This window comes from Myxine glutinosa, chromosome 5 (assembly GCF_964187855.1).
Source record: "Myxine glutinosa chromosome 5, kmMyxGlut1.1, whole genome shotgun sequence".
NCBI lineage: Eukaryota > Metazoa > Chordata > Myxini > Myxiniformes > Myxinidae > Myxine > Myxine glutinosa.
In genome coordinates, this window is record NC_136265.1 from 106232383 (window position 1) to 106258954 (window position 26572).

The 26572-nt window shown below is 46.6% G+C and overlaps 1 protein-coding gene across 4 annotated transcripts in view; it reads left to right on the forward strand.

Moving 5' to 3' along the window:
* KDM1B (lysine demethylase 1B) overlaps positions 1-26572 on the forward strand; it is a 51254-nt gene that overhangs the window by 5832 nt on the left and 18850 nt on the right. For 2 of the 4 annotated variants that reach the window (XM_068116655.2, XM_068116652.2), the window contains exons 2-12: positions 8007-8134; positions 8360-8449; positions 8611-8722; positions 9759-9875; positions 20197-20235; positions 20372-20531; positions 20651-20823; positions 20947-21114; positions 21917-21991; positions 23873-24016; positions 24917-25256. In XM_068116655.2, coding sequence (XP_067972756.2) covers positions 8007-8134; positions 8360-8449; positions 8611-8722; positions 9759-9875; positions 20197-20235; positions 20372-20531; positions 20651-20823; positions 20947-21114; positions 21917-21991; positions 23873-24016; positions 24917-25256 — 1546 coding nt within the window. The remainder of the gene's footprint in view (positions 1-8006; positions 8135-8359; positions 8450-8610; positions 8723-9758; positions 9876-20196; positions 20236-20371; positions 20532-20650; positions 20824-20946; positions 21115-21916; positions 21992-23872; positions 24017-24916; positions 25257-26572) is intronic. The other 2 variants (XM_078778478.1, XM_068116654.2) reach the window with 1 other exon arrangement.

Here is a 26572-nt window from a genome sequence, read left to right on the forward strand (position 1 = left end):
GAGAGGTAGAAGAGAAAAATATACTGACAACATCAAATGTGTTCTGTGTGCTGAAGACACAAGAGTCAAGCTCCATGATGTTGCAACCAAGAATATGGGATCCCAGTTTATGGAAATTGGCCGAAACACAAATGATGTAAATCTGAAGGCAAGGCTAAGTAATGTTATTGCAGCAACTGATCCCCTAGCACTTCTCCTAGCATATGACAAGGCTAAGGTCCTTCATCATCTTGAAGCGCTAGTTACCAAGGAGCAACCTAGCCCAACAGAAGCCACAAGCGATCCAGCTAATGCCATACCGAGTGTTTCTGGCGACCAAGTATTGAGTGAAAACTCCCAAACTGAAGTACCACCCCAAGCCGAGGCGCCTGAAGTACAAGAAGCGCAGCCTGAGCAAGAAGCTTCAACTGACATGTCCGACATGTCTGAGAAATTTAAAGTTGTAGTCATAGATGGCATGGCCCTCGTTAACTCCATCTCCAAGACAGACAAAATGAAAACATGCAGTGATTTTGCCATGTCATTTCTTGAAAAGCTTATCAGGATTGCAGCTAACTATGACGAAGTAAGACTGGTATTTGACAGATACGTCGAAAGTTCTCTGAAAGAGCAAATGAGAAAAAAGAGAACAAAGGGAAACTCGACCTACTATCACATCCAAGATAGTACACTGATCCAGAATATTTCCTTGAAGGACTTCCTTTCAAGTGTCAAAACCAAGGCAGAACTTGTAGAGTATTTAGCTGCAAAGACTCTGGATCACAGCAACAGCTCTGCCAACAAATTGAAGAAGTTCATGGTAACCTTCGGCACTGAGACAAAAGGCAATGTACGTGTGCCTGATGAATTGGTAAAACACGGTCATGAAGAAGCGGATACGTTACTCTTGCTCCATGCCCTAACAGTTAACGGCGATGTAGAACTTGTAATAGACTCTCCAGATACCGATGTCTTCTTGCTGATGATCCACATGTATCCACAGCTACCTGCTGAGACATATTTCCTTACCGGAAAAGGAAAACTGAATAGGAAAATTGCAGTCAAACCTATCTTTGAAAAGTTAGGAGTTAACCGCGCCTCAGCTATTCTCGGGTTTCATTCTTTCACAGGATCAGATATGTGTGGCAGGTTTGCCGGCAGGACAAAGGACTGGTGTATGAAGGTGTTCATGTCCTGCGATGATATGATACTGGATTCACTTGCTTCACTTGGCAAATCTGCTGCTACACCCTCTCCAAACGCAATTGACCAACTGGAAAGGTTCGTTTGCTTGTTGTACAGATCCAAAACACACACCAAAGTAAATGCACTACGATGGTTCTTGTACTCAAATCGACAGGCCGAGGGAGAGAGTCTGCCTCCAACCTCTGGATCATTGACACCACACATTCTGCGAGCACATTATATTGCAATGATATGGATGCAGGCATGCGAAAGTCAACCGTCCCTTCCTTCTCCCACTGACTACGGATGGAAGTCAGAGGAAAATAGATTTCTTCCGGTGATGTGTTTGAACCCTCCAGCACCAGAGGCCGTGACTAAGCTGGTAAAATGTGGCTGCAAATCAGGATGCAAAGGAAACTCCTGTAGTTGCCGCAGCAATAAACTCCCATGCACAGAGGTCTGTAGCTGTTTGAACTACGGCTGTAGCAACAATGAACAATCAGCTCAGAACATTGTGGGAGATGAACACGAGGACTTGTAAGGTAAAACGGATGATTGTGAGACAGGAATATTTAAATATGGTCAAACAGGAAATTACATTATGCTATCATTGTTATAGCAATGTGGACCTTTGTGTAAAACATTGGTAGCCATATTGGATTTTCTCACTATGGCTGGCATCCACCGATTTCAACGAATCAGTAACATGTTTCCCCAACGGCCTAGCATTACTTATGTGGGCATTACCACCAAAATGGACCTATTTCATCATTCACAATTTGTGTTATCAAGAACATTAAGTTTTTGTACTGTGGTTATTTAAGAAGTGGCGGCCATCTTGGATTTTTCCACCATTTTGAATTTGACTGCCATATTGAAATTAATTGTTTTTGAACTCCTTGGTATTGAAATTATGGGTATTATCATTAATTTGGACCTCGTACTGTGTTCAGAATACCAGTTTTAATGGAATTTATATATTTTTGCGGCCATCTTGGATTTGACACCCTTAATCCGTTTTAAGAAATTAACAACCTATTTTTTCGAACATGTGACACCCCAAAGACAAGGAATCAAGTGGAATTTTGCTTTTAACAAAAAAAAAACACGAAATGACATGACAGCCTACACTATAACTTTCTGATATACTTATAGGTTTTTATAGTTTTTTTTTAACGTTAAATATCGCCAGATTGACTGAATAGTTTTTTGTATAACTTTCTGATATACTTATAGGTTTTTATAGTTTTTTTTTTAACGTTAAATATTGACAGATTGAATAGTTTTTTGTTTAACTTTCTGATATACTTATAGGTATTTATCGTTTTTTTTAAACGTTAAATATTGACAGATTGAATAGTTTTTTGTTTAACTTTCTGATATACTTATAGGTTTTTATACTTTTTTTTTTAACGTTACATATCGCCAGATTGACTGAATAGTTTTTTGTATAACTTTCTGATATACTTATACTCTTATAGGTTTTTATCGTTTTTCTTTTTAACTTTAAATATTGACAGATTGACTGAATAGTTTTTTGTATAACTTTCTGATATATTTATGGGTTTTTATCGTTTTTTAAAAAACTTTAAATATTGACAGATTGACTGAATAGTTTTTTGTTTAACTTTCCGATATATTTATAGGTTTTTAAAACTTTAAATATTGACAGATTGACTCAATAGTTTTTTGTTTAACTTTCTGATATATTTATAGGTTTTTAAAACTTTAAATATTGACAGATTGACTCAATAGTTTTTTGTATAACTTTCTGATATACTTATAGGTTTTTATAGTTTTTTTAAACTTTAAATATTGACAGATTGACTGAATAGTTTTTTGTATAACTTTCTGATATATTTATAGGTTTTTATAGTTTTATTAAACTTTAAATATTTACAGATTGACTGAATAGTTTTTTGTTTAACTTTCCGATATATTTATAGGTTTTTAAAACTTTAAATATTGACAGATTGACTCAATAGTTTTTTGTATAACTTTCTGATATACTTATAGGTTTTTATAGTTTTTTGAACTTTAAATATTGACAGATTGACTGAATAGTTTTTTGTTTAACTTTCTGATATACTTATAGGTTTTTATAGTTTTTTTTTTAACGTTAAATATCGCCAGATTGGCTGAATAGTTTTTTGTATAACTTTCTGATATATTTATAGGTTTTTATCGTTTTTTTTAACCTTTAGATATAGACAGCTTGACAGATTGAATAGTTCTTTTTAAACTTTCTGATATACTTATGGGTTTTTATAGGTTTAAAAAAAAACTTTAGGTATTGACAGATTGGCTGATTTCTTTTTTTTACTTTCTGATTTACTTATAGGTTTTTTAAGTTTTTGTTTTTTTTAACTTTAGATACAGACAGATTGACTGAATAGTTTTTTTGTTTTTTTAAAACTTTCTGGTAGTTATAGGTGTTTATAGTTTTTGCAGTTTTTTTTTTTTTGAGCTCACCTGGAATAATATAAAGTTCAGGGGAGCCTATGCGATGACGCGTCGTCCGTCCGTCAGTCCATCCGTAAATACTTGCAAATTCCTCTCCGACACCACTGATGGGTTTGTGACCAAACTTGGCACAAATGATATTTGTTAAGCTGTGAGTAAAGTTTGTTCACGGCATTAAAAAAAATCTGGGTCTAAGGGGGTCTTCCTGGGGTCAAAGTGGATCCAGGTTTGATCCTCCAAAATAGGGATTTGCTTATTCCTCTGAAAGTACACACATGATTTCGATGACACTTCACCACAACCTTCACCACCCGTGATGTACCAAAGCTTGTTCAAGGCATTAAAAAAAAATCGGGCCGTGAGGGGTCTACTGGGACGCCCTCCGATGTCTTTCTGCCTCGTCCTGTTCGTTTTCCAAATCAAAACTCGAATCGTCCACAAACACATCATGTGATAAGTCGTTCTCCCATTGCTACTCTTGTTTACAGTCGTCATTCTGATGACAGGACTTCCGGTCCCTCGAGCGACGGGGCTTGCTTCGATCTCTCCACGGCATCAAAGTTTGAGTGTTTTTCCCGTTCGTTTCTTTGTCAAATTTCCGCTGCGTATTTTGTTGTGTATGTGTTTATTGTGTGTTTCTATTTGGTTTTGCTTTTGTAGTTGTTGCAAATTTGTGTGTAATTAGTCGTTTCTTTGTTCGCGCCTCGTGCGGCCTGGTGTCTCGTGCGGCCTCCTCGTCTCGACTTGTGCCCCGCCCCCTATATCTCGTTTTTCTTTCACCTCTGCTCCTGCTTTCTCAAATCCACGTTCTCACTTAGAGACTTTTCCCAGATTGTTTTTTATGGTTTTGTTTAAATATTCATTTAAATATGTTTAAACCGCAGCCGTGATGCTGACGCCGGGAATTTCCATGTTTTAAACGTTTCCCAGTGTGTACCCTGGATAAGAATAGGTACGCCGTATCCCTGCGTGTCGTAAGAGGCGACTAAGAGGGTTGGCATGAGGAAGGGCATCCGGCCATAAAAAACATTGCCTCAAAAAGAGAACCATGACAATTACAACTACATGTGGGCAGGGTACAGCCCGAAGTGGAGATCGGTTTCTGAGGTTTGGGACATGGAATGTAGGGACAATGACAGGGAGATCAGAAGAAGTGGTGGAAGTATTGGTCAGAAGAAGAGTGGACATATGTTGTGTGCAAGAGACGAGATGGAAGGGAAGTGGTGTGAGAATGGTGAAGGGTAGGCAGGGACAGAAATACAAGTTTGTGTGGCAAGGGTGCCTGGAGGGCGTGAATGGTGTTGGTGTCCTGTTTTCTGAGGAGTTTGTAGACAGTGTGGTGAGTGTGACTAGAGTGAGTGATAGGTTGATGATGGTGAAAATGATGATTGGAAAGCTCTTGGTGAACGTCATCTCGGGATATGCTCCGCAGGTTGGTGGAAGCGATGAAGAGAAGGACAAGTTCTGGTGTGCGATAGAGAAGCTGATGGAAAACGTGAAAGATGAGGAAGTTGTTGTGGTAGGAGGAGACCTAAATGGACATGTGGGAAGGAGTGTGGATGGTTTTGACGGAGTTCATGGGGGTTACGGATATGGTGTGAGAAATGGAGAAGGTGAAAGGATTTTGGAGTTTGCTGATGGAGCTGATTTGTTGATTTGTAATACTCAGTTCCAGAAAGAGGATAATAAGCTTGTTACATACACGTCAGGTGGGTCGACGACAACCGTTGACTACCTGATGGTGCGTAGGCGAGATAGGGGGCACCTCCGGGACACAAAGGTGATCCCCGGGGAGGAGGCTGTTTCACAGCACCACTTGGTTGTCTGCGACGTAAGGGTGAAAGGTGCGAGGAGAGCTCGGCGGGTGAAGTACCAACCGAGAATGAAGGTGTGGAGGTTGAAAGAGGTGACAGTAAGGGAGGCATTAAAAGAGAGGCTGAGTAGGGTCGAGGATGATGTGGTTGAGCTTGAAAGTGGTTGGATGTCAATGAAAGCTAGTCTATTGGGAGCCGTTGGTGAGGTATGTGGATGGACAAAAGGACCACCGAGGCACTCGGAAACATGGTGGTGGGATGATGAAGTTGGAAAGAGGATTGACGAGAAGAGGAAGAAGTTCAAGGAGTGGCAGAAGGCGAAGGGTACGGGAGCAGAAACAGCAGAGCATGAAAGTTATAAGGCAGCCAGGAAGGCTGCAAAGAAAGAGGTAGCAAAGGCGCAGGAGGCATGTAGGAAAATGTTCGGAGAACGCTTGGATTCGGAAGAGGGTCAGAAAGCAGTATTCAGGATTGCAAAGCAGATAGCGAAAGAGAGGTGTGATGTGATGGGGGTGAGTTGCTTGAAGGATGAAGTGGGACAAATCGTTGTCGACCCAGATGGAATTAAAGGAAGATGGAAAAGATATATGGAAATGCTGTTGAATACAGAGAATGAATGGGATGGCAACATAGAGAGTAACCCAGTTTCAGGACCGGCAGAGAAGATAACTGAGAAGGAAGTTGAGGAAGCGATAAAAGCAATGAAGGGTAGAAAAGCGGGAGGGCCGACAGGAGTTGTGGGAGATATGTTGAAGGCAGCAGGAAGTTGGGGTGTGAAGAGAATGACAGAGATCTGTAATCTGGTGGTGAAAGAAGGCCGCATTCCAGTGGATTGGGAACTGAGTACCCTCGTCCCTCTATACAAGGGGAAAGGTGACCCCCTGGAGTGTGGCTCGTACCGTGCGATAAAGTTATTGGAGCATGGAATGAAGGTATTGGAAAGGGTGTTGGAGAGGAGGATAAGGAAGAAAGTGAAGATCGACGAAATGCAGTTTGGATTCATGCCAGGAAGAGGAACGACAGACGCGCTTTTCATTGTGAGGCAGTTGCAGGAGAAGTACATGGAGAAGAGGAAGAAGGTGTTTCTTGGGTTTGTTGATCTGGAGAGAGCATTCGATAGGGTTCCACGTGAAGTATTGACATGGGCATTGAGGAAGTTAGAAGTGGAGGAATGGTTGATCAGAGTAGTGATGGCAATGTACAAAAGAGCGCGCACAGCTGTAAGGACGGGAACAGTGGTGAGTTTGAGGTGAAGGTGGGAGTGCATCAGGGGTCGGTACTAAGTCCACTACTATTTGTAGCTGTGATGGAGGTGCTGGCTCAGAACGTAAAGGAGGGTTTACCGTGGGAGTTGTTGTATGCAGATGATCTGGTGTTGATTGCGGAAAGTATGGATGGACTGAAGGAAAATATGAACACGTGGAAGGAATGTATGGAGACAAAAGGTCTGAAGGTGAATATCGGAAAGACGAAGGTGATGGCAAGTGGTAAAGCATGTGGTGAGGTGGAAAGAACTGGGAAGTGGCCCTGTGCTGTGTGTAGGAAGGGTGTCGGAGTGAACTCCATTCAGTGTACAATGTGCGCTGAGTGGGTTCATCAAAAATGTAGTGGTCTGAGAGGGTCATTAACCAGTGTGGCAGCTACATTCAAATGTAAGGTGTGCACAGAGGGAGCTGCAGATGGAGGAAATGTTGAGTTGGATCTTGGAGACGGCGTGAAGCTGGAAGGTGTGAAAACATTTTGCTACCTCGGAGACATGCTGAATGGAGAAGGTGGATCAGACTCGGCAACGGTTGCTCGAGTGAGATGTGCATGGAAGAAGTTTCGGGAATTGAGTGGCGTGCTGATGATGAGGGGAGTGTCGTTGAAGCTGAAGGGAAAGGTGTATGCTGCATGTGTGAGAAGTGTTATGATTTATGGGAGCGAGACATGGGTAATGAACGTAGAGCAGCAACGAAGGTTGGAAAGGGTGGAAATGCGAATGGTTCGACGGATTTGCGGAGTATCGTTGAGAGAGAGGAAGACAAATGATGAATTGCGAAAGATGATGGGAATAGAGCCTGTGATTGATGCTGTGAAGAGGAACAGGTTGAGATGGTTGGGTCATGTGTTGAGGAAGGATGAAAGTGACTGGTTGAGAAGAGTGATGGAAATGAATGAAGAAGGAAGTAGAAGACGGGGAAGACCGAGAAAGACTTGGCTAAAGATGGTGGAAGAAGAAATGCGGGCAAGGGGGTTAACAAGGAGAGATGCAGAAAATAGGGCAAAATGGAGAAGATTGTCATGGGGACCGCAAGGCTAACCCCCGCTCTAGCAGGGAAAATGGCCTTTAAAATGCATGTTGTTGTATGTTGTATTCTGATGGGATTTCCCCTACGTATCATTGACGTCACAACACAGCGATGTCGCCAACGGCCCCAGTAAGGGTAGAGAGCGGGTCGGTTTGAAATCTTGTAGCTGTTACGTTTTTGTCCAAATTATAAAGATAAGTACAGTATGCCCTTTCATTTTGCACTTTAACTTGCTTGTGTCGAGCACCGTTTGTGACTGCAAAGTGATCCTTAGGTCCGCAAGAAAGTCATATCTGCTGAGCAGGAAGATGATGACACTGCCAGAGAAGGCAGGGTGCGTCGGTGTGAGAAAGCCGGATGTCAGGCCACAAATCCAGTCTGCTTTGCAAGTGCCACCCAAAGGTAGGGCCGAGGGGTGTATTGGTGGAAAAGCAGCGCACCTTCGCAGTGAAGCACGATTGGTGATTTGGTTATAAGTTGGTTTGGTGATGTAAAATGTAGAGTTTGAAATGATTGATGATTTGTCGCAACTACAAACTAGAGGATCCCAGAAATTGGAGAAATTGGATCGCACCGAGACTTTATGCGATGAAATGCCTAATTCTCATAAACTCTTGTCTTGTCCAGCTGTGCACGCAATGGATACACATCTCGCTGGTATCACTTGTCTTGTGGGGAGCATTTCTGCAACGAATGCTTTGACTTTTACTATCGCAGGTATGTCGAGGGATAGAATGATGGAAAAGTCATGTTGGAATTTTTGTCGATGTCACAATTTGAACCCAACAACTACGACTTTGTATGATATTCCACTTTTTTGTCTCCTATTTGCTTCCGTTTGATCTCCATAGTCTTTGTTCTTTTTCCATGTTTTCCAGCCACAAGCTTGGCTATGCATCTTATATCACATGGCAGAAGCAATGGACACGCAATTCCATGGCCGAGCCCAGCCTCAAAACATACATGGCTGACCAACTGCTGCCATACTGGGTGAGTGTGATGTACCATGTGATGATGCGTTTACATGCACATCTTGCTACAAACTTATGCTGATGCCTCGACCTCCTTATTTAAGTGCAAGTAACCAATAATTATTATATTCAACTCTTCCTTCCTGGTCTTCAAGCAGGTGGGGTGGTGCCCCACCATCTCAAGTCATCCCTCGTATTTACCCCCAATCTTTATTACTCCATCAACCCTTCCGAAACCAACCCTCTTACTTGTAGGTTGCAGTATTTACTCTCATCTTCCTCCTCTCTCTCTCCCTCTCCTCTTTTTGTGTTCGGCCATTCCCTTATTTATGTGTCAGTTTCCCTCCTGCCCGGATGTCAGGTCATACCTTCCATCAACTTGCTCCCGCATGAGGCATGATCTTGTAAAGAATAATGAATTGCTGGTGGTTTATACAGTCCTAATTGCACACGGCCTTGTTTGTCTGTGGGCCAAGAGTCATGCTCCGGAGAGATTTCTTCCACTCATTTCCAAAAAAAGAAAATAATTGGTATTTCCTTCCATGTCCCATTATAAGAGTTACTACATGGTCTGCTTCTTCTTCTTAACAGCCAAAATTATTCCCACATTCTTGAAGTTGGCCAAGGGAAGCTTGACCCAAGTCTTTCACAAGCCAGTCAGCCAGGTTTGACGTTCGAGTAATGTTAGGACAGGAATTTGTATTTTGTTCATCGTGCCGGAGATATCTCGCCTACTTTTTGCGAAGGACACTGTGGGATCTTTAATGTACTCCAACTAATGCAGGCAGACGGGAGGCCCGTTTAACGTCCATCTGAGGGACAGCACACACACTGATGAAGAATCATTCTGCCTGTGAGACACCGGGATGACAGTTTCTAGCTGGGTTGGGATTCGATCCCATGCTTGACGGCTTAGAGGCATGTGTTTGAAACTCTACACCATCCTGCCAGCCCCTCCTATATACAAGCGTTATATTATTCCATAACCATTGTTATTTTCCCTTTGTTTTTGATTTTTCATCATTCACCCTCGTTCATCTCTCCGTCGTTAACAGGTTCGCTGCACAAAACTTAACTGTGGCAAATGGAGACAGCTGGCGGGTGATGTGGAACTGACTTCCGGTCTGGCTAGCAGCTACGTTTGTGGGGCACAGACACAAGGACCTACAAAGGTGGACATCGGCTGTTCATAATTTATTATTATTATTTTTTTTGTATACAAGATCGAGGCTCGTGTAAGAGCTAACAATAATCACAAAAAGACAAACTGAAATGTAAAACATAAGATAAAGGGAGCGGGAGACAAGATGGGGAGAGAGAGGCAAGCACACAAGTACAACATTTGAGAGCAGGGACATCAGGATATCTGTGGGAGAGAGAGGGCCTGGGCGGGGGGGAGGAGGCACGGGAAGGGTGTGGGGGTTGGTGAGGTATAAAACACATGGACATTGCTTGGACTTCCAGCTAAGAAGTCTGAATTTCAAAAAAGTGGATCTGGGATGAATTAACGGGGATAGAAAAGATCAAGGTTTTGGATGGGGGAAGATAAGAGATGGTGGTGAACAGCTGTTTTAAAGACCTGGAGGGAGGAGTGGGATTGGAGAGTGAGAGGGTTTGTTCCAGAGGTGGGAGAAAAGAGGAGTGAAGGTGAGCAGAGAGTCTTGATTTTGGCAGTTTAACCATAAGAGGGTTGCTGGCAGATCTTGTGCGACCTGTCGGAATATTTGGGGGACAGAGCATAGATAGAGCTGGGGGAGCAAGGCAGGAGAGGAGTCTGTAGAAGACAGAAAGACCACCAATCTGCCTGAGGTAAGTGAGTGAAAGGCCCTCAGAGTTAGCTTTATCACGGGAGATTCCAATGATTCGGAAAGCATTGGTTTCAACAGCGTGAAGCCGAGCTAGGTGTGAGGAAGGAACACCGGCCCAGAGGGGAGAATAGTATTCCATTGAGCTGCGGATGAAAGCCTTTTATGTGGTGAGGAGTTCAGGTGTGCCAAGGAAGGACCTCACACGACGGAGGATGCCCAGTCGGCGACTGGCTTTGGAGGCCAGCTTGGAAATGTGGTTTTCCCAGGAAAGATCATGGCAGATAGTGAGACCCAAAAGCTTGAGTGACAGAAATTCTTGGAGAGGATTGTTCAAAAAGTAGATGGGAGGGTTGTCCAGTCGGTCTTTTCGGAGAGACATCGTAAGAGTGTGAGATTTGTCAGGATTGAAAGACATGTTCCACTTGTTTGACCAGTCTGTGATTTTGTCCAGGTCTGCAGAGATTGAGGAGGCTGCAGACTGCCGATCTGAGGGATGAGGAATGGAGTGGCAGAGAGTGGAGTCATCAGCAGAGAGATGGAGAGAATTTTCCAGAGAGTCGGAGAGATCATTGATGAAGACCAGAAAAAGCACAGGGCCCAGAACAATGCCTTGGGGAACTCCAGCCTGAACAGGAAGAGGAGATGAGAGAAATCCATTCAGGGCCTCACGTTGACTTCGACCAGAGAGTAAGTCTGCCAGCCATGCGTGGAGATTTCCATGGATACCATCAGAGGAGAGTTTGGTGAGCTGGGTGGGGTGCCAGACCGTATCGAAGGCACGTGATATGTCGAGGGAGACAGCTCTGATTTCCTGTTTGGCATTGAGGACCTCCATCCATTGTTGAGACAGCAGAAACAGCATGTCCAGAGTAGAGTGACCTGGTCTGAAACCAAATTGATGATCAGAGATCAAGCCATTGGAGAAGAGGAAAGATTTCATATCTGAAGCAATGAGGGATTCCATGACTTTGCTGATTATTGGGAGCAGGCTGATTGGTCTGTTTTTGCACCTTTTTTGTGTAAAGCGGTGATGTTGGCTGATTTCCAAACTGATGGCAGATGACCTTGAGCAAAAGAGAGGGTGAAGAGAACAGAGCGTGAGACAGAGCGGCAGAGGAGGATTTTTGGACCCGTAGGCTGATGCCGTCTGGTCCAGTTGCAGAATCAGAGTCGAGGTTTGACAGAAACTTCTCCACCTTGTCAGGAGAGAATGACAGAGTCCAGGAGCAGCTGGATTGGACTGGGTAAGGTGGGAACAGAGAGATGGGTTTGGGACACAAGATTTTGAGGCAAACACAGAGTTTAGGCATTCAGCTTTGTCACGTGCGGTGTGAACTGTGTCGCCATTTGAGGTGAGGGAGGGGATGGAGGGGGAACAAACACCAGAAACAGATTTGACCGGACGCCGATTTGGAGGAAGGAGACAGGTTTGAGAGTTCATTCTTGAGTGTGGAGAGATGGTGCTTCCTGGCACTCCTGAGGGTAGACACACTTGTTCTGAGCTTTGTGAAATGAACTGAGATTGCCCTCAGTTGGATTTGCCTTCCATGAGGCGAAGGCAAGTTGTTTCAGGGCAACTGCCTCACCACAAGATTCCGTGTACCATGGACGGGAGGAAGGGTAAGACAACTGAAGACGAGATGGGATAAATCTGTGCATGAGAGAGAGCAGTTTACTTTATTTACGAGAACATAACCTTTATCGGTCCACCTTTGGTGGTATAGATAAATATTGCTACGGTTTTGAGATTGGCACATATTGATCATTAAAGGTTAAAGGGTTGCCCCCCATAGTTAGTCCACGAGCAACACGTAGGCCACCTTAGAGTATTAGTTATGTCATAGTATGTGTAAGTATAGGGAGCCTGGTGTTGGCTTAGCGGTTAGGGTGCCGGCTTGGGATGCAAGGATCCTGGGTTCGAATCCCGGTCGATCGCTGAATTAACACCAGGGGGTTGACTCAGCCTGTCATCCTTCCGAGGTCGGCAAATTGAGTACCAGTTCACTGGAAATTCCCTGTGTGTTGCAAGAGGCGACTAACAGGGTTGGCGGCAGGAAGGGCATCCTGCCATAAAACATTGCTTCAAAAAGGGGAACAAGGTGCCCAAAATAGGCCAACCCCTGCTCTGCAGGGAAAAATGACTTCTAAAGGTGGTTCGTTATAGTATGTGAAAGTATAGGCCATTTCCACGAGTAATATCTGCGTTGTGTAAAGACATGAGTTTAGGTCCCTTCATTTTTACGTCCACTCTCCAAGTTCCACCTCCATGGGCATAATAATTGATCCCGTGCCCCATTTGGCTGATCCCTCAGTTTGTTACGCTTTGGCTGCCAGCAGCATTCGCTGCCCTTTGTTCGCTCGCTAGTCGAGTAACACGAGGTAGGCCTGAGAGGGAGGAGCGCGGGGTCGGTGTGGGGCGGCGTCAAGGCAGCGCATCAGAGGCGATGACGGTAAGGGCCACCAGCCAACCAGGGCTCTAACGGCATGGCGTGACAGGGCGTGGTGAGACGCGTCGTGTAAGTGCTAGAAGGTTTGCGGGGCGTGCCTGTAAAAGTCTTGGCACAAAGCCCTTGAACAGGACTCGCATGAAAGGACTCATTGGGAAAGGGCGTGAGAAGAGAGCACTTGTTACAAGGAGCACGAGAAAGAGCACGAGTGAGTGGTGAACAGGACTCGACTGAAGCAGCGCTCGCTATGGGGGCATTGCGCTATATCTCAGTATTACGTACACGCCGAAGGAAAGGCAGCCAGACGCGCCGGTGGCGAATAATGGTTACCTCAGCCACGCGAGTGAACGCGGCAATAACCGCCAGTGTTAACCGCCAACCGCCAGAGCCCAGACCCTACCGTTCGCCCCGTATTATCCCGTGTGCGCCAACGACACGCGGAGAGCTCCTGCCGTCTTTACTTACCATCTGCCCGGGACGAGCCGGAGACCCGAGGGAGCTGCACGAGAACCAACCCTGGACGTGGTGAACATCATCCTGCAGCTGCAAACCCCGTGTGAGTGTGTCTGTGTGTGAGACGGTCCCGTTTGTCCTGGGAGTAAGTTAAGACTGTTTTTAAGGCTTCACTATGTCCTCCTTTCTGGAATCATTGTAAATAGTGTGAATAAATTCTGTTCTTTCTTCCCAATTCGACCGCTTCTTTGATTTCTCCATTGGCTAAGCGTGGTACGAGTAAGATCGCTAGACCCGGGTTCACCAAATAAACGGCAAGGATCGCGTGTACGCACCGCTCGGCGTCTCAGCACGCGTGATTCATGCGGGGCTTATTTCCTCGTTTCTGGGCAGCGCGAGTAATTAGGTAATAGTGATTCTAGTACTACGACCCTATTTCGCGGTGTCCGGGAAGGACGTCGTCGGTCCCAGGTCCCGTCGGCCAGTCAAAGACAAGCGGACTAATCCCCCCTTGGTAAGGGGAGAAGGCCGGTGGCAAGATCCGCAACAATTGGTGTGAGGAGTGGGATTTGGAACCTGGGACAAAAATTTTTAGACAAAATTTTGGACACCAATTGCAATAATGGCTGCAACAATTGGTGTCGGGGAGTGGTATTTGGACCCCAAACCAAAAAATTTTGGACAAATTTGGCCAAAATTACGAGCGACCAAAAATTTAGTTTTAACATCCAAATTAAATTTGTGCCATGGCTAGCCAAAGCGGTCGGATGCCGGTGGGGGTAAATGATGAGGTAGAGGGAGAAGTAATAACCCAGGACACCGGGAAGAATTGGGAGAAATGGAGGAGGACATTGATGAAGGGCCGGCAGTAGGGGAAGAAAATGGCGGCGCCTCGCATGTGGCGGCGATTGCCGAGCCCATGGCGCCAGGAGACTGGGGTCTTTTTATGATTCAACTCGCGGCAAGCATCGAGAAACTGAATGATAAGATGGACGCCCAGGGTAACAAATCCACCCGGGAAATGAAAGATGGGTTAAATAAATTGGAAAACAACATGGGTGATCAATCGAAAGAGGTAAAAAACGAATTGGAAAGCAAAATGAGTGGCCAATTAAAAGAAATGGGTGACCAATTGAAAGGAATGGGGGACAAATCCACCCTATAATTGAAAGAGGTAACAAACGAATTGGAAAGCAAAATGAGTGGCTAATTAAACAAAATGGGGGGCCAATTGAAGGAAATGGGGGACAAATCCACCCGGGAATTGGAAGAGGTAAAAAAAGGGCTGGAAAGCAGAATGGACACCCGAGGGGAGTTAATAAGAAAGATGGGGGAGGACATAAGGCGCAGGTCGAGCGGGAAAGTCGCATTGGTACGCGACGGGGTAGCGCGACGTGAGGAACGCGTGGAAAGCGAGCCTGAGCGAGGCGCAGTTAAAATGACTGGGGTAGAAATCGCGACTCGGGGTATGGAAAAGCCGACGGCCGCCGAATTGGTCGTCGAGCCAGATATAGAAAAAGATGTGTGTCGTGGAAATTGGGGTTGAAGAGACGGCGGGGTTAGAAAATGTATCGCTGGAGGAAAAAATGGAATGCACACAAAGTCCGTGTTCGCATTGTGATGCCGTGCTGCCTAACCCAAATGAAAGTTTGCAGGTGCGGTTGGCCAAGAAGAGAATCCCGAAGGTGAGGAGGAGCGTGTTTGGCGCGAAAATGTTTGGCGCGAAAACATTTTTCGCGCGCTTGGGATCGAGACGTAACCCGGGCGCTCATGGAAGGTCCGTGAGGAGGTGTACGAGAGTGAATGGCGTGCGTGTGCGAACGACACTGGAGCGCGAGTGTGTAACAGGAGAGTGTGTTACAGAGTGCGAAGAAGAATGCACAACGGAGTATGTGGGAAGAGTGTGGAACGGAGTGTGATACAGAGTGTGCGATGGCCGAGGAGAGTGTGCGAGAATGCACACCAGAGTGCGTGATTGGGTGTGCAACAGGAGATTGCACACCCGTGGGTAAGTGTGCGCTGAGTGGGTGTGTACCGAGAGAGTGCAAACCCATGGTTGCTACTGAGGATGTAACAGAGTGTGCGCGAGGGTGTGTGATGGCCAAGTGTGTAACGGAGTGTGCGAGTAGAATGAATGCGCCTAGGTGTACAGGTGCGAGTACGGTTTGCGGGGACGAATGCACACATGAGTATGTGGAAAGAGAGTGTGTCATGGGGTGTATGATAGGCGCTCGAGCGCCGTGTTTTACGAGTGAGGAACGGGTCGCGTGTGGGTGTGAGAATGCGACTCGGGCATCGACGCAGACCGGGGCAGCGTTTAGGGCGACGGATAGCCGACGCGAGCCCTCGGTGCGTGGTGCGCTTTGTGTGCTGTGGGGACCGGCAGGGATCGTTGCCGTGGCGGCGTGCACGATTCGTGCCGGGCCCCGCCCTGTATGGTCGGTGCCGTGCTGTGGCGAAAGAGGAAAACGGCACGGTTCGAGGGGAGGAAGGAGAGGTCGGAGCTTCGCCCCCTGGCGGGCGCGGTGCTCCGACCGGGGAAGGTTGGGCCATTGTGCCGGGGACCGAAAGGCTCCGCGCAGGGATGGCACCTGGAACCTAGGCCCAAGCATGCCTCCTCCCCAGAATCGAAAATGCCGGATGGACCCAACCAACAGTAGACCAACCACCCGCATGCATTGCTCGGCTTTCCGAAGCCGAGCTGTGATGCCGAAAATGTATTTCTGCACCGAGAGGCTCGAGTATAGTGGACGAATGGCAGTAGTGATGGCGAATGGTATCCGGTGTAGAGGGATGGCAGATCTACCATCCCTCGCATTTTGGGGGCACATGAGTGCTAGATTATGGGGTGGCAGTGAAAACTAGCCGAGGGCGGGCTAGGAGATTGTTAGGGATTTAGAAATGACAATAGGAGACATGAGATTTAAGTAGTGACATTGTTACAGGTAGAGGGGACGTAGAGAGATTAGAAGGATGATAATGACGAGGGAAGTGTTTAGTGTAAGGGAAGATGGGAAAGCACGAGTATTAGAGGGAAGTAGCTAGTTAGATGATGCTGTGTGTGTGTAGTAAGTGGAGAAATTGTGTGTGAGTATGAGCTTGAGGATGAGGCGCAAATGAGGAATTGAATGAAATTGTGTGTGTGGATGAACTTGTGCAAATGAGGCATTGGTGGGGATGACCAGAGGTGATGTATGAGGGGTGTATTGAGGACAAGTGTAATTGTGTTGGAGTGTATGGAAAGAGGAATGAGAGCACAAGAAGTGTGCAAGAGGATTTGTTGTGTGGAATGAGTGGTGTGGAATGAGAGGTGTGGAGTGCGTGGTGCGAAGGAGTGAATGGGGGGAGATGGACCCCTTCACGAATACCCGGGGAGCGTAGTTTAAAGTTAGGTAGAGGGTTTAGGTAAATTGTTGGATATTCACACCTGTGGTGCAGGTAGTAGCAAGGAAGTGCTTGGATGGGTGCGTGAGTCTGTGGAAATGGCTGGGCGCGTGAGTCTGTGGAAATGGCTGGGCGTGTGGGCTTTGTTGGTGCGTATGGTTATTGGGGCACTCCGCCACTGGTAGTCTGTCGGCCAGGTGAGGCCGCAGGTAGGCTCTGGGAGCCAGTCAGAGTAGTGTTCAGTGGGGCCCGAGGATCCTAGGAAAGGACCCGGGTAGCCCAATGCCAGAGAGGGCATCGGAGGGGTGAGAGAGCCAGGAGGGGCCTTCCCCGATTTAGGGTAGTCGCAAGGAGCAAGGTAAGCTCGGGTGGCGACTTCATTGGCGAAGGTGCGCAGGTAGTTGGACCTGCTAATGGAGCCACACGACCCAGCCCCGAAATTGTTCCGAAGGCACAGTAGTGAAAAATTGGGGAGCGAGACACAAATTTGGAAGGCGCCACCGGGTGGGTCAATGGGAATTGGTTTTTAGAACCACATAGTGTATCGATGGCCAATTGAATTGGCAGGGCAAGACCCCGGGTAGTGTAACTGAGTTAATGTTATTAGAGTATAGTTAGGATGAGAAATGTCTTCGCACCATCCACATCCACTCACCAAGGGAGACGGAACTCCACACCAGGTTTTGTGAACGATTTGAGTGGGTGAGAAGCATCATGACGTGAGGGTGACATTGTGTGTAATCCCATCTCTTCCTTCTTGGGAGGGATTGGACGACAAATTTGGAGTAGAGGGGGATATGGGAGACAAGACGTAGTGACGAATTTGTAAAGTGTAAATACTGGGAAGGGCAAGGGTAGTGTAGGCTGACATGGGGGGGGGGGGGGGGGGGGGGAACGGTTAGGGACGAACTTTCTCTGCTCGCTCTCCCATACCCCTCATGTTGCATTGCCTTGTGTTTGTGTGTACCCTTGCGCCCTTTCCTCCGCTAACTGTGCTTTGTCTTCCTCCCCACCCATGGACCCATTTTTGGAGGGGAGTGTGCAGGAACCCTGAACTGTGCTGCGGCACGTTCCTACACCTGTGCGGCACGCCTGCTACCTTTTGCTGCACCAATGCAACCTATGGACCACACGTTCTGTGGCCTGGCATTTTTCCTGAGCGGTCATTTGCTGCAGACGTTACCTTGCACCTGCGGACCCCTGGTTCTAAGTGGCGTCGATGTCACGCAGATGGACCATAAGATTGACCCTGCTGATAAATAAAAACGAACACGGTTTGTGCATTTTATACTTTGGTGTGTCAGGAAAGAAGACCTCAAGTTTTTATTATGGCACACCGAAGACGAAGCAGGAAGCAAGAAGATGCAGCCAAGCAGCAGCCAAGCAGCAAATATGACATGTGCATTTTGGTGCATTTTGGTGCATTTTTGAGTATTGGTGTATTGGTGCATTGCATTGCTGTTTCTCTCCTCCAAATTTTCTTTCCCACAAAAGAACAGGTCCTGGGTTATAGAGATGTAAATAATTAGTTTAGTGTTGTAAATAACATGCTCCCCACCGGCTTTATGTTTAGTTTGAGAATTCTTTCCGCAATTCGGTTAGCTGTGGGTGTGAGTCTGTTAGTTAGTACACAACGCAGTAGGTGGGACATATCTAGTGTTGTAAAACTGTCACATACAGGGTGTTAGATTAAATGTAGAGGGGAACCACATCTAAGTGTCACACGTAATTTAAAGAGTAGTCCTGAACCTTTCTCAAAACCGGTCGTTCTCACTTGTGTGGTTTCGACTCGGGGATGAGTCTGGCGAAGGAGGGGGGCAGTGCTACGGTTTTAAGATTGGCACATATTGATCATTAAAGGTTAAAGGTTTGCCCCCCATAGTTAGTCCACGAGCAACACGTAGGCCACCTTAGAGTATTAGTTATGTCATAGTATGTGTAAATATAGGCCATTTCCACTCGTAATATCTGCGTTGTGTAAAGACATGAGTTTAGGTCCCTTCATTTTTACGTCCACTCTCCAAGTTCCACCTCCATGGGCATAATTGATCCCGCGCCCCATTTGGCTGATCCCTCAGTTTGTTACGCTTTGGCTACCCGCAGCATTTATTACGCTTTGGCTGACAGCAGCATTCGCTGCCCTTTGTTCGCTCGCTAGTCGAGTAACACGAGGTAGGCCTGAGAGGGAGGAGCGCGGGGTCAGGGTGGGGTGGTGTCAAGGCAGCGCGTCAGAGGCGATGACGGTAAGGGCCACCAGCCAACCAGGGCTCTAACGGCATGGCGTGACAGGGCGTGGTAAGGCGCGTCTGGTAAGTGCGAGAAGGTTCGCGGGGCGTGCCTATAAAAGTCTTGGCACAAAGCCCTTGAACAGGACTCGCATGAAAGGACTCGTTGGGAAAGGGCGTGAGAAGAGAGCACTTGTTTCAAGGTGCACGAGAGAGAGCACGAGTGAGTGGTGAACAGGACTCGACTGAAGCAGCGCTCGCTTTGGTGGCTTTGCGCTATATCTCAGTATTACGTATGCGCCGAAGGAAAGGCAGCCAAATGCGCCGGTGGCGAATAATGGTTACCTCAGCCACGCGAGTGAACGCGGCAATAACCGCCAGTGTTAACCGCCAGAGCCCAGACCCTACCGTTCGCCCCGTATTATCCCGTGTGCGCCAACGACACGCGGAGAGCTCCTGCTGTCTTTACTTCCCATCTGCCCGGGACGAGCCGGAGACCCGAGGGAGCTGCACGAGAACCAACCCTGGACGTGGTGAACATCATCCTGCAGCTGCAACCCCCGTGTGAGTGTGTCTGTGTGTGAGACGGGCCCGTTTGTCCTGGGAGTAAGTTAAGACTGTTTTTAAGGCTGCACTGTGTCCTCTTTTCTGGAATCATTGTAAATAGTGTGAATAAATTCTGTTCTTCCTTTCTTCCCACTTCGACCGCTTCTGTGATTCCTCCATTGGCTAAGCGTGGTTCGAGTAAGATCGCTAGAACCGGGTTCACCAAATAAACGGCACGGATCGCGTGTATGCACCGCTCGGCGTCTCGGCACGCATGATTCGTGCGGGGCTTATTTCCTCATTTCTGGGCAGCGCGAGTAATTAGGTAATAGTGATTCTAGTCCTACGACCATATTTCGCGCTGTCCGGGAAGGACGTCATAGGTCCCGGGTCCCGTCGGCCAGTCAAAGACAAGCGGACTAATCCCTCCTCGGTAAGGTGAGAAGGCCGGCGGCGAGATCCGCAACAATTGGTGTCAATATGTTGGCAAGTTTGTGATTAATTTTAATTGCCTCGTTCGGGTTGCCTCCAACGTTTTCTCACATTTGGAAAGAGTGTACGTTATGATGACTGTGTACCAATGTACCGATCTACGTTTGTGACATTTTGTGCTCGTGTTCGTGTCTATAGGGAGAGGACCGTAACCATTGTTCGTTCCCTGAGGACTCGGTGAGTTTGTGACTCGTAACAAGTGAAACAAAAAGTCCACGAACTTGACTTCTTTTTTTTTCTTTTCTTGAGGTTGTTCAAATCTTTGTGGCCGTCCCACCACCAATATGCAAATTGTGTTTGTGTGTACCTTCAGCGATTGGACGGTGTATACGCACTATTTTGGCCCTCACTTCTTGCTGTACCACCTCTTCTACACTCCTGCCCTGCTGCACCCTTCGTCTCGGTCTACCCTCTCGATTCCGTTGGACTCAGTCCAACCGGGAATAACCAAGCTGACTGTATTTACAAACCAGGTAATGTTTGCAGCATCGGCATGAAGCCCTCAAAACCAGATCTTATAAAGTTCAACGTTGCACACACGTTTTGTATTTATTTAAATCTTTTTAAAAATATATAATTTCTATTTGTACAGATCCTTGGTTGCAACCTTTCCGGAAACCCGGTGACCTGCCCTGTCCGCTAACCCTGCCGCCTAATACACCAGAGGCGACAGAGCTGGAGGCTCTTCCTGGAGTTGCACGAGACACGACCCTTTACCTGGGGCTGCGTAACCTGATTCTTGCTCTCTGGAACCTCCAGCCACAGGCACGTCGCATTACTTGTCCCGCAATATGTGTGTAAAGTTCAGACAGCAACCCATGTTGAACTTCCTTGCAAACTCACCCAAACCGGGCCAAACCTTTCCCACCCACTTGTCCCAACGTGCAGGAATGGCTCACCCCTGAACTTGTTGCCACCCGACTTTTCGTCCGAGGTTTGGTCCGCGTCCGTTGCGTGGCGGAAGTTCCTTCGGTCCTGGCGTTCCTTGAGCGGCGAGGCTTCGTGAACACTGGTGCCGTTAAGCCACCTCGACCTCTGTCGCCGCTGCACGGAAACGTGAGTGAGATGGCGATTTGGCCTCGGTCCTAGTTGTTGTGGTGGTTGAGGTTACGGAATGGTAATCAGATTTCCCAAATAATATGACGATGCTACAGGAAAAGACTGCTCATGTTTATCATGTTTGATACATCCACCACCAAATGTGGGCACAGGTTCTGTTTTCACCACTGTTTGTCTGTCTGTCTGTTTGTTTGTCTGTGAGCAGGATATCTCAAAAAGTTATGGATGGATTCAGACTAAAGTTGTTGCAGGTTTCGTGTGTGATGGGGACGAATTGATTCAATTTTGGTGAAGGTCCCGATCCGGAGCGACGGGCAAAAACTGATATAAAGCACGTTATTTCAAAAAGTTATGGACGAGTTGGTTGCGTGATGAGAACAAGCCGATTCGATTTGGTTTTGGGTTCAGATATGGCCCGTCAGTGGGATACAACATGTAAACTGTTCAGCCTGGCGCAGGTATGCTCACTACCGAGTGTCGTTCTAGTTTTGTTGTGTTATTCCTTCAAGGTAGTTCTCCTCTTATTGGTACCTGGAAATTTTTGTTTCTGGAGTATTGTCTTAAAATGAAAAGGTTCACCTTGATCCACTCACCATCGAAACAATAATGTCATGACATGTCAGGTAGAGTGGTGGACACAAATGAATTTGGTGTTCACAACAATTGGTGTCGTCCTGTGTTTTGTTCCCTTCTGGGCACCAGGGTCATGATGTTGGGATCTCGGGTTCAAATCTCGTAACTTGTTGAACTACCTTGGACTTGAGTTCAGTCACTCATTTCTGGTGCTGTATTGTGGTAGGCCCGTGTGCTTGTGATTGGAGCTGGTCTGGCCGGCCTTTGTGCGGCTCACAATATGCATAACGCGGGATACAAGGTGAGTTGCTTTTGTCTTCTTCTTCTTCGTCTTCTCATTATTATTATTACTAGGGCATGCCCGTACTATATCTATATCTAAAATTATATCCCCCCCTCTATTTACATGAAATTGGTTTGGGTCCATGAAATGTTTTGGTCCATTCACAACGCCAAAGCGAACGGCGAACGCTTTACATGAAATGGTTTGGTCCATGAAATGTTTTGGTCCATTCGCAACGCCAAAGCGAACGGCGAACGGCTTGCGAGTACAGTGACAACACCCCCCCCCCCCCCCCTCTATTTACATGAAATGGTTTTAATTAGTTTTAAAACATAGTTTAACGCCAACATAGCGGCAACATAGTTTGCCAACGTGAAATAAATGAATACGCTCTCAAATGTGCCGTCCGAGGCAGAGTGTGTTCGCCACGTTCGGCACACGCGATAGCTCGCTGCTCTCTGATTGGTTGAATCGTTTTTTGGACATAGCTCGGTAAGTAATTGTCCGATTAATATGAAACCTTGAAAAGGCACATCCTCGGGTCCCCAGCAATATACCTGGCAAGTTTCAAGTATATCGGACCCGTGGTTGTCGAGAAACAGCGGTCACAGACAAACAAACAAACAAACAAACACACATACAGAGATTAGTGGAATTATAGATAGATGAACATGGAGAGGACTGTGATGGAAATCTCGCAAACATCATTTTTGTACATTTATGAAGAACTTATTAGGGGGCAGCACTAAGACCTTACATACAGACTAGAGGGTTGTCCTTGAAGAATGTAAGCAATTGTTGTGAGATATAGAATGCGACATGTGGTATTAATCAGTTGTTACTTTGAAAGTGGGAAGCAAAGAGCGGGACTTTACACACCTGGAATATATTTAAATCTGCAGATAGCTTACACGAGCTACAACCATGCACTGCAGATAGCTTACACGAGCTACAACCACGCACTGCAGATAGCTTACACAGGCTACAACCACACACTGCAGATAGCTTACACAGGCTACAACCAGACTGTAGATCGCTTACACAGGCTACAACCACGCACTGCAGATAGCTTACATGGGCTACAACCATGCACTGCAGATAGCTTACACGAGCTACAACCACGCACTGCAGATAGCTTACACGAGCTACAACCATGCACTGCAGATAGCTTACACGAGCTACAACCACGCACTGCAGATAGCTTACACAGGCTACAACCACACACTGCAGATAGCTTACACAGGCTACAACCAGACTGTAGATCGCTTACACAGGCTACAACCACACACTGCAGATAGCTTACACGGGCTACAACTACGCACTGCAGATCGCTTACACGAGCTACAACCACGCACTGCAGGTCGCTTACACGAGCTACAACCACGCACTGCAGATAGCTTACACAGGCTACAACCACGCACTGCAGATAGCTTACACGGGCTACAACCACGCACTGCAGATCGCTTACACGAGCTACAACCACGCACTGCAGATCGCTTACACGAGCTACAACCACGCAGTGCAGATCGCTTACACGAGCTACAACCACGCACTGCAGATAGCTTACACAGGCTACAACCACGCACTGCAGATAGCTTACACAGGCTACAACCACGCACTGCAGATAGCTTACATGAGCTACAACCACACACTGCAGATAGCTTACACGGGCTACAACCACACACTGCAGATAGCTTACATGAGCTACAACCACGCACTGCAGATAGCTTACACGGGCTACATCGATTACAAAGTGGATGTGACTAATTAGTTTTGTTGTTGTTTGTTTACATTTTGAGGGATTGTGGAAGAGTTTCACTTGAGAGAAGTCATCTATGTGTTCAAATGAGAACAAATGTTTGTAAGGCCGTGTGGAATGGTTATTTTATGCTTGGATAGGTGGTGGTACTGGAGGCAAGGAGCAGAGTTGGTGGCAGGGTGTGCGACGAGGAGGAGCCTGGGATGCCGGGCAGGTGCATTGCCAAAGGTGCTAACGTTCTGCATGGTGCCATCAATAATCCACTGGTGTTGATTTGCCGGCAGGTATATTGGAGTTGGGGGGGGGGGGGGGGGGGAGGGGTGGGGGTGAGGGCCAGATTTTGCCGTTTATATGGGGTAAGACCTTGGGACTCGGACCTGGCTCAATTGTTTTGTTGTTGGATTATAACTCGAGATGTGAGGAGACTGACGCTAGTCGTTGGGATTTGTATTTTTGACAACGGAACCTTAAAGCCTTTCTTGAGACATTGACAATAGATTTTGTAATTTCCATTTGTGTATTCCATATAAAATGAGGAATTGGCCTTTAAATTGAGAGAGCGTAAAAAGGAAAATGCGAAAAGAAAACCAATGGAGGAGGATAAGGAAGAAAGGAGGAGTGTGGTGATTCTTGACTGGCAAAGGAAGATGCAGGTGAAAGTGATGGTTAGGAAGTTGGGTGGGAGAAAGCTAAAATGGGAAAGGAGGGAGAGAGAAATAGCTTGGCTTTGGTTGGGATGGGTGTGGGATTCAGATTCTACCTTTTTTGAGTACATAATATTCGGATAACCAGACCATAATGGTTGGTGTGTCCGCTCTGAGTCCGGGAGGTCGGTGGTTCAAACCCAGGCCGAGTCCTACCAGACTTTTAAAATGATACGTGCTGCTTCCTTGCTTGATTTGATACTCAGCATTTAAGGAGATACAGCACAGACAAACAGCGCTGGGAAGGCAATGCAAACCACCCAGTATGATCCTTTCCAAGAAACTGCTTCGGCAACACCAACGCTCTGCAAAGAGTACGTTACATCAAATGAAATCTAATATTTAGATGGCGAAAGATGAGTCACCAGACAAAACTACAAGTATTAAGGGCTTTTTATTGCTCTTCTCTGCCTTCTTTCCCCCTTTCTGATCTGACTTTTGCTCTACCGCACTCCCTGCTTTCCTGGTCTGCACTTCCAGCTTGGAATTCCTCTCCTGCCACTGGCAAACGACCGGCACGTCTTTCGGGGACTTGCAGTCGAGGAGATGGTTGGTGAATCCAGACGTTCAAACAAGATAGAATCTTCGGAAAGAGTCACCGATCCTACTGTCGAGGAAAGGCGGGGAGCGGATGAAAGTCATGAAGATCATGCTACCGATTGGGCGATGGAGGCAGACTGTGGAACATCGGCAGATACGACGACCACTGTAGACTCCGGAGGAGTCATTCGGAGGGTGGAGTTCATCACGGAAGCGGTATTGGATGCCCTGGCAGATTGGCGTGAGAGATCCAATCAATCACAAGATGTTTCCTTGGAAGGTACGTCATAGTTGTCATATGCTTCTGCTTGATCTTGGTATAAAGCAATCTGAAGCAAACAAAGCCCTGTAAAACTTTAAAAACGGTTTCTTACTTCCATTTCAATAGAATAGACTGTTGGTTTACAGACCACTGCAGTTTGTTCGCCAGTCTCTGAGTTATTTTTTGATGCAATTGCAGTGGTGGTACCAAAAGGTGGTACCAAGTCGTGCCACAGATTTTCGATTGGATTTGGGTCGGAGCTCTGACTGGGCCACTTGAGGACATTTACCTTTTTATTCCTTAGCCGCTCCAGTGTAGCTTTGGCTGTGTGCTTCGGGTCGTTGTCATGCTGAAAGGTGAACTTCCGTCCCAATTTCAGCTTTCTTGCAGAGGGCAGCAGGTTTTCCTCTTGGATTTTTTTTCCTGTATTTTGCTCAATCCATTTTCCCTTCTATCCTGGCAAGTGTCCCAGTCCCTGCTGATGAGAAACATCCCCATAACATGATGCTGCCACCACCATGCTTCACAGTAGGGATGGTGTTCTTTAGGTGATGAGCTAGGCAGGGTATTGGTGGTACCATATGTCTTCCACTTCTTAACGATTGTCTTGACTGTGCTCCAAGGGATATTCAAGGCATTTGAAATATTTTCATACCCCATCCCCTGATCTGTGCCTTTCCACAACTTTATCCCGGAGGTCTTTTGTTCTCCTTGGCGCTCATGGTTGAGTCTTTGCTGTAAAATGCACGACCCAGCAGAGGAAACCTCCAGAAACAGCTGATTTTATTCTGAAATAATCAGAATCACTACAATTTAACACAGGTGGAGGCCAATTAACTTATGTGATTTTTAAGGTGATTGGTTACACCAGAAATAATTTACAATTGCTATTATAAAGGGGGGTGGGGGGGTGGTGGACACTTATCAAACCAAGATATTCTTGTTTTGTATTTTTAATTAATTTTCTTAAATTTGTAGAATTTGCTTTACACTTGGAAGTTGTGGGTTACGATGTGTAAATAAAGGTGGGAAAAGTCTGATTTAATGCACTTTGATCCCAGGGTATAAAGTAACAAAAGGTGAAAAATTTGAAAGGGGGTGCAGACTTTCTATAGGTACTGTAAATGTCTGGCTTTACAACAATGCAACAAATTATTTGAATTACCCAAAACGTCCGTCACTTTCCATCCCAAAACGTCCGTCACTTTCCATCCCAAAACGTCCTTCACTTTCCATCCCAAAACGTCCGTCACTTTCCATCCCAAAACGTCCGTCACTTTCCATCCAAAACGTCCATCACTTTCCATCCCAAAACGTCCGTCACTTTCCATCCC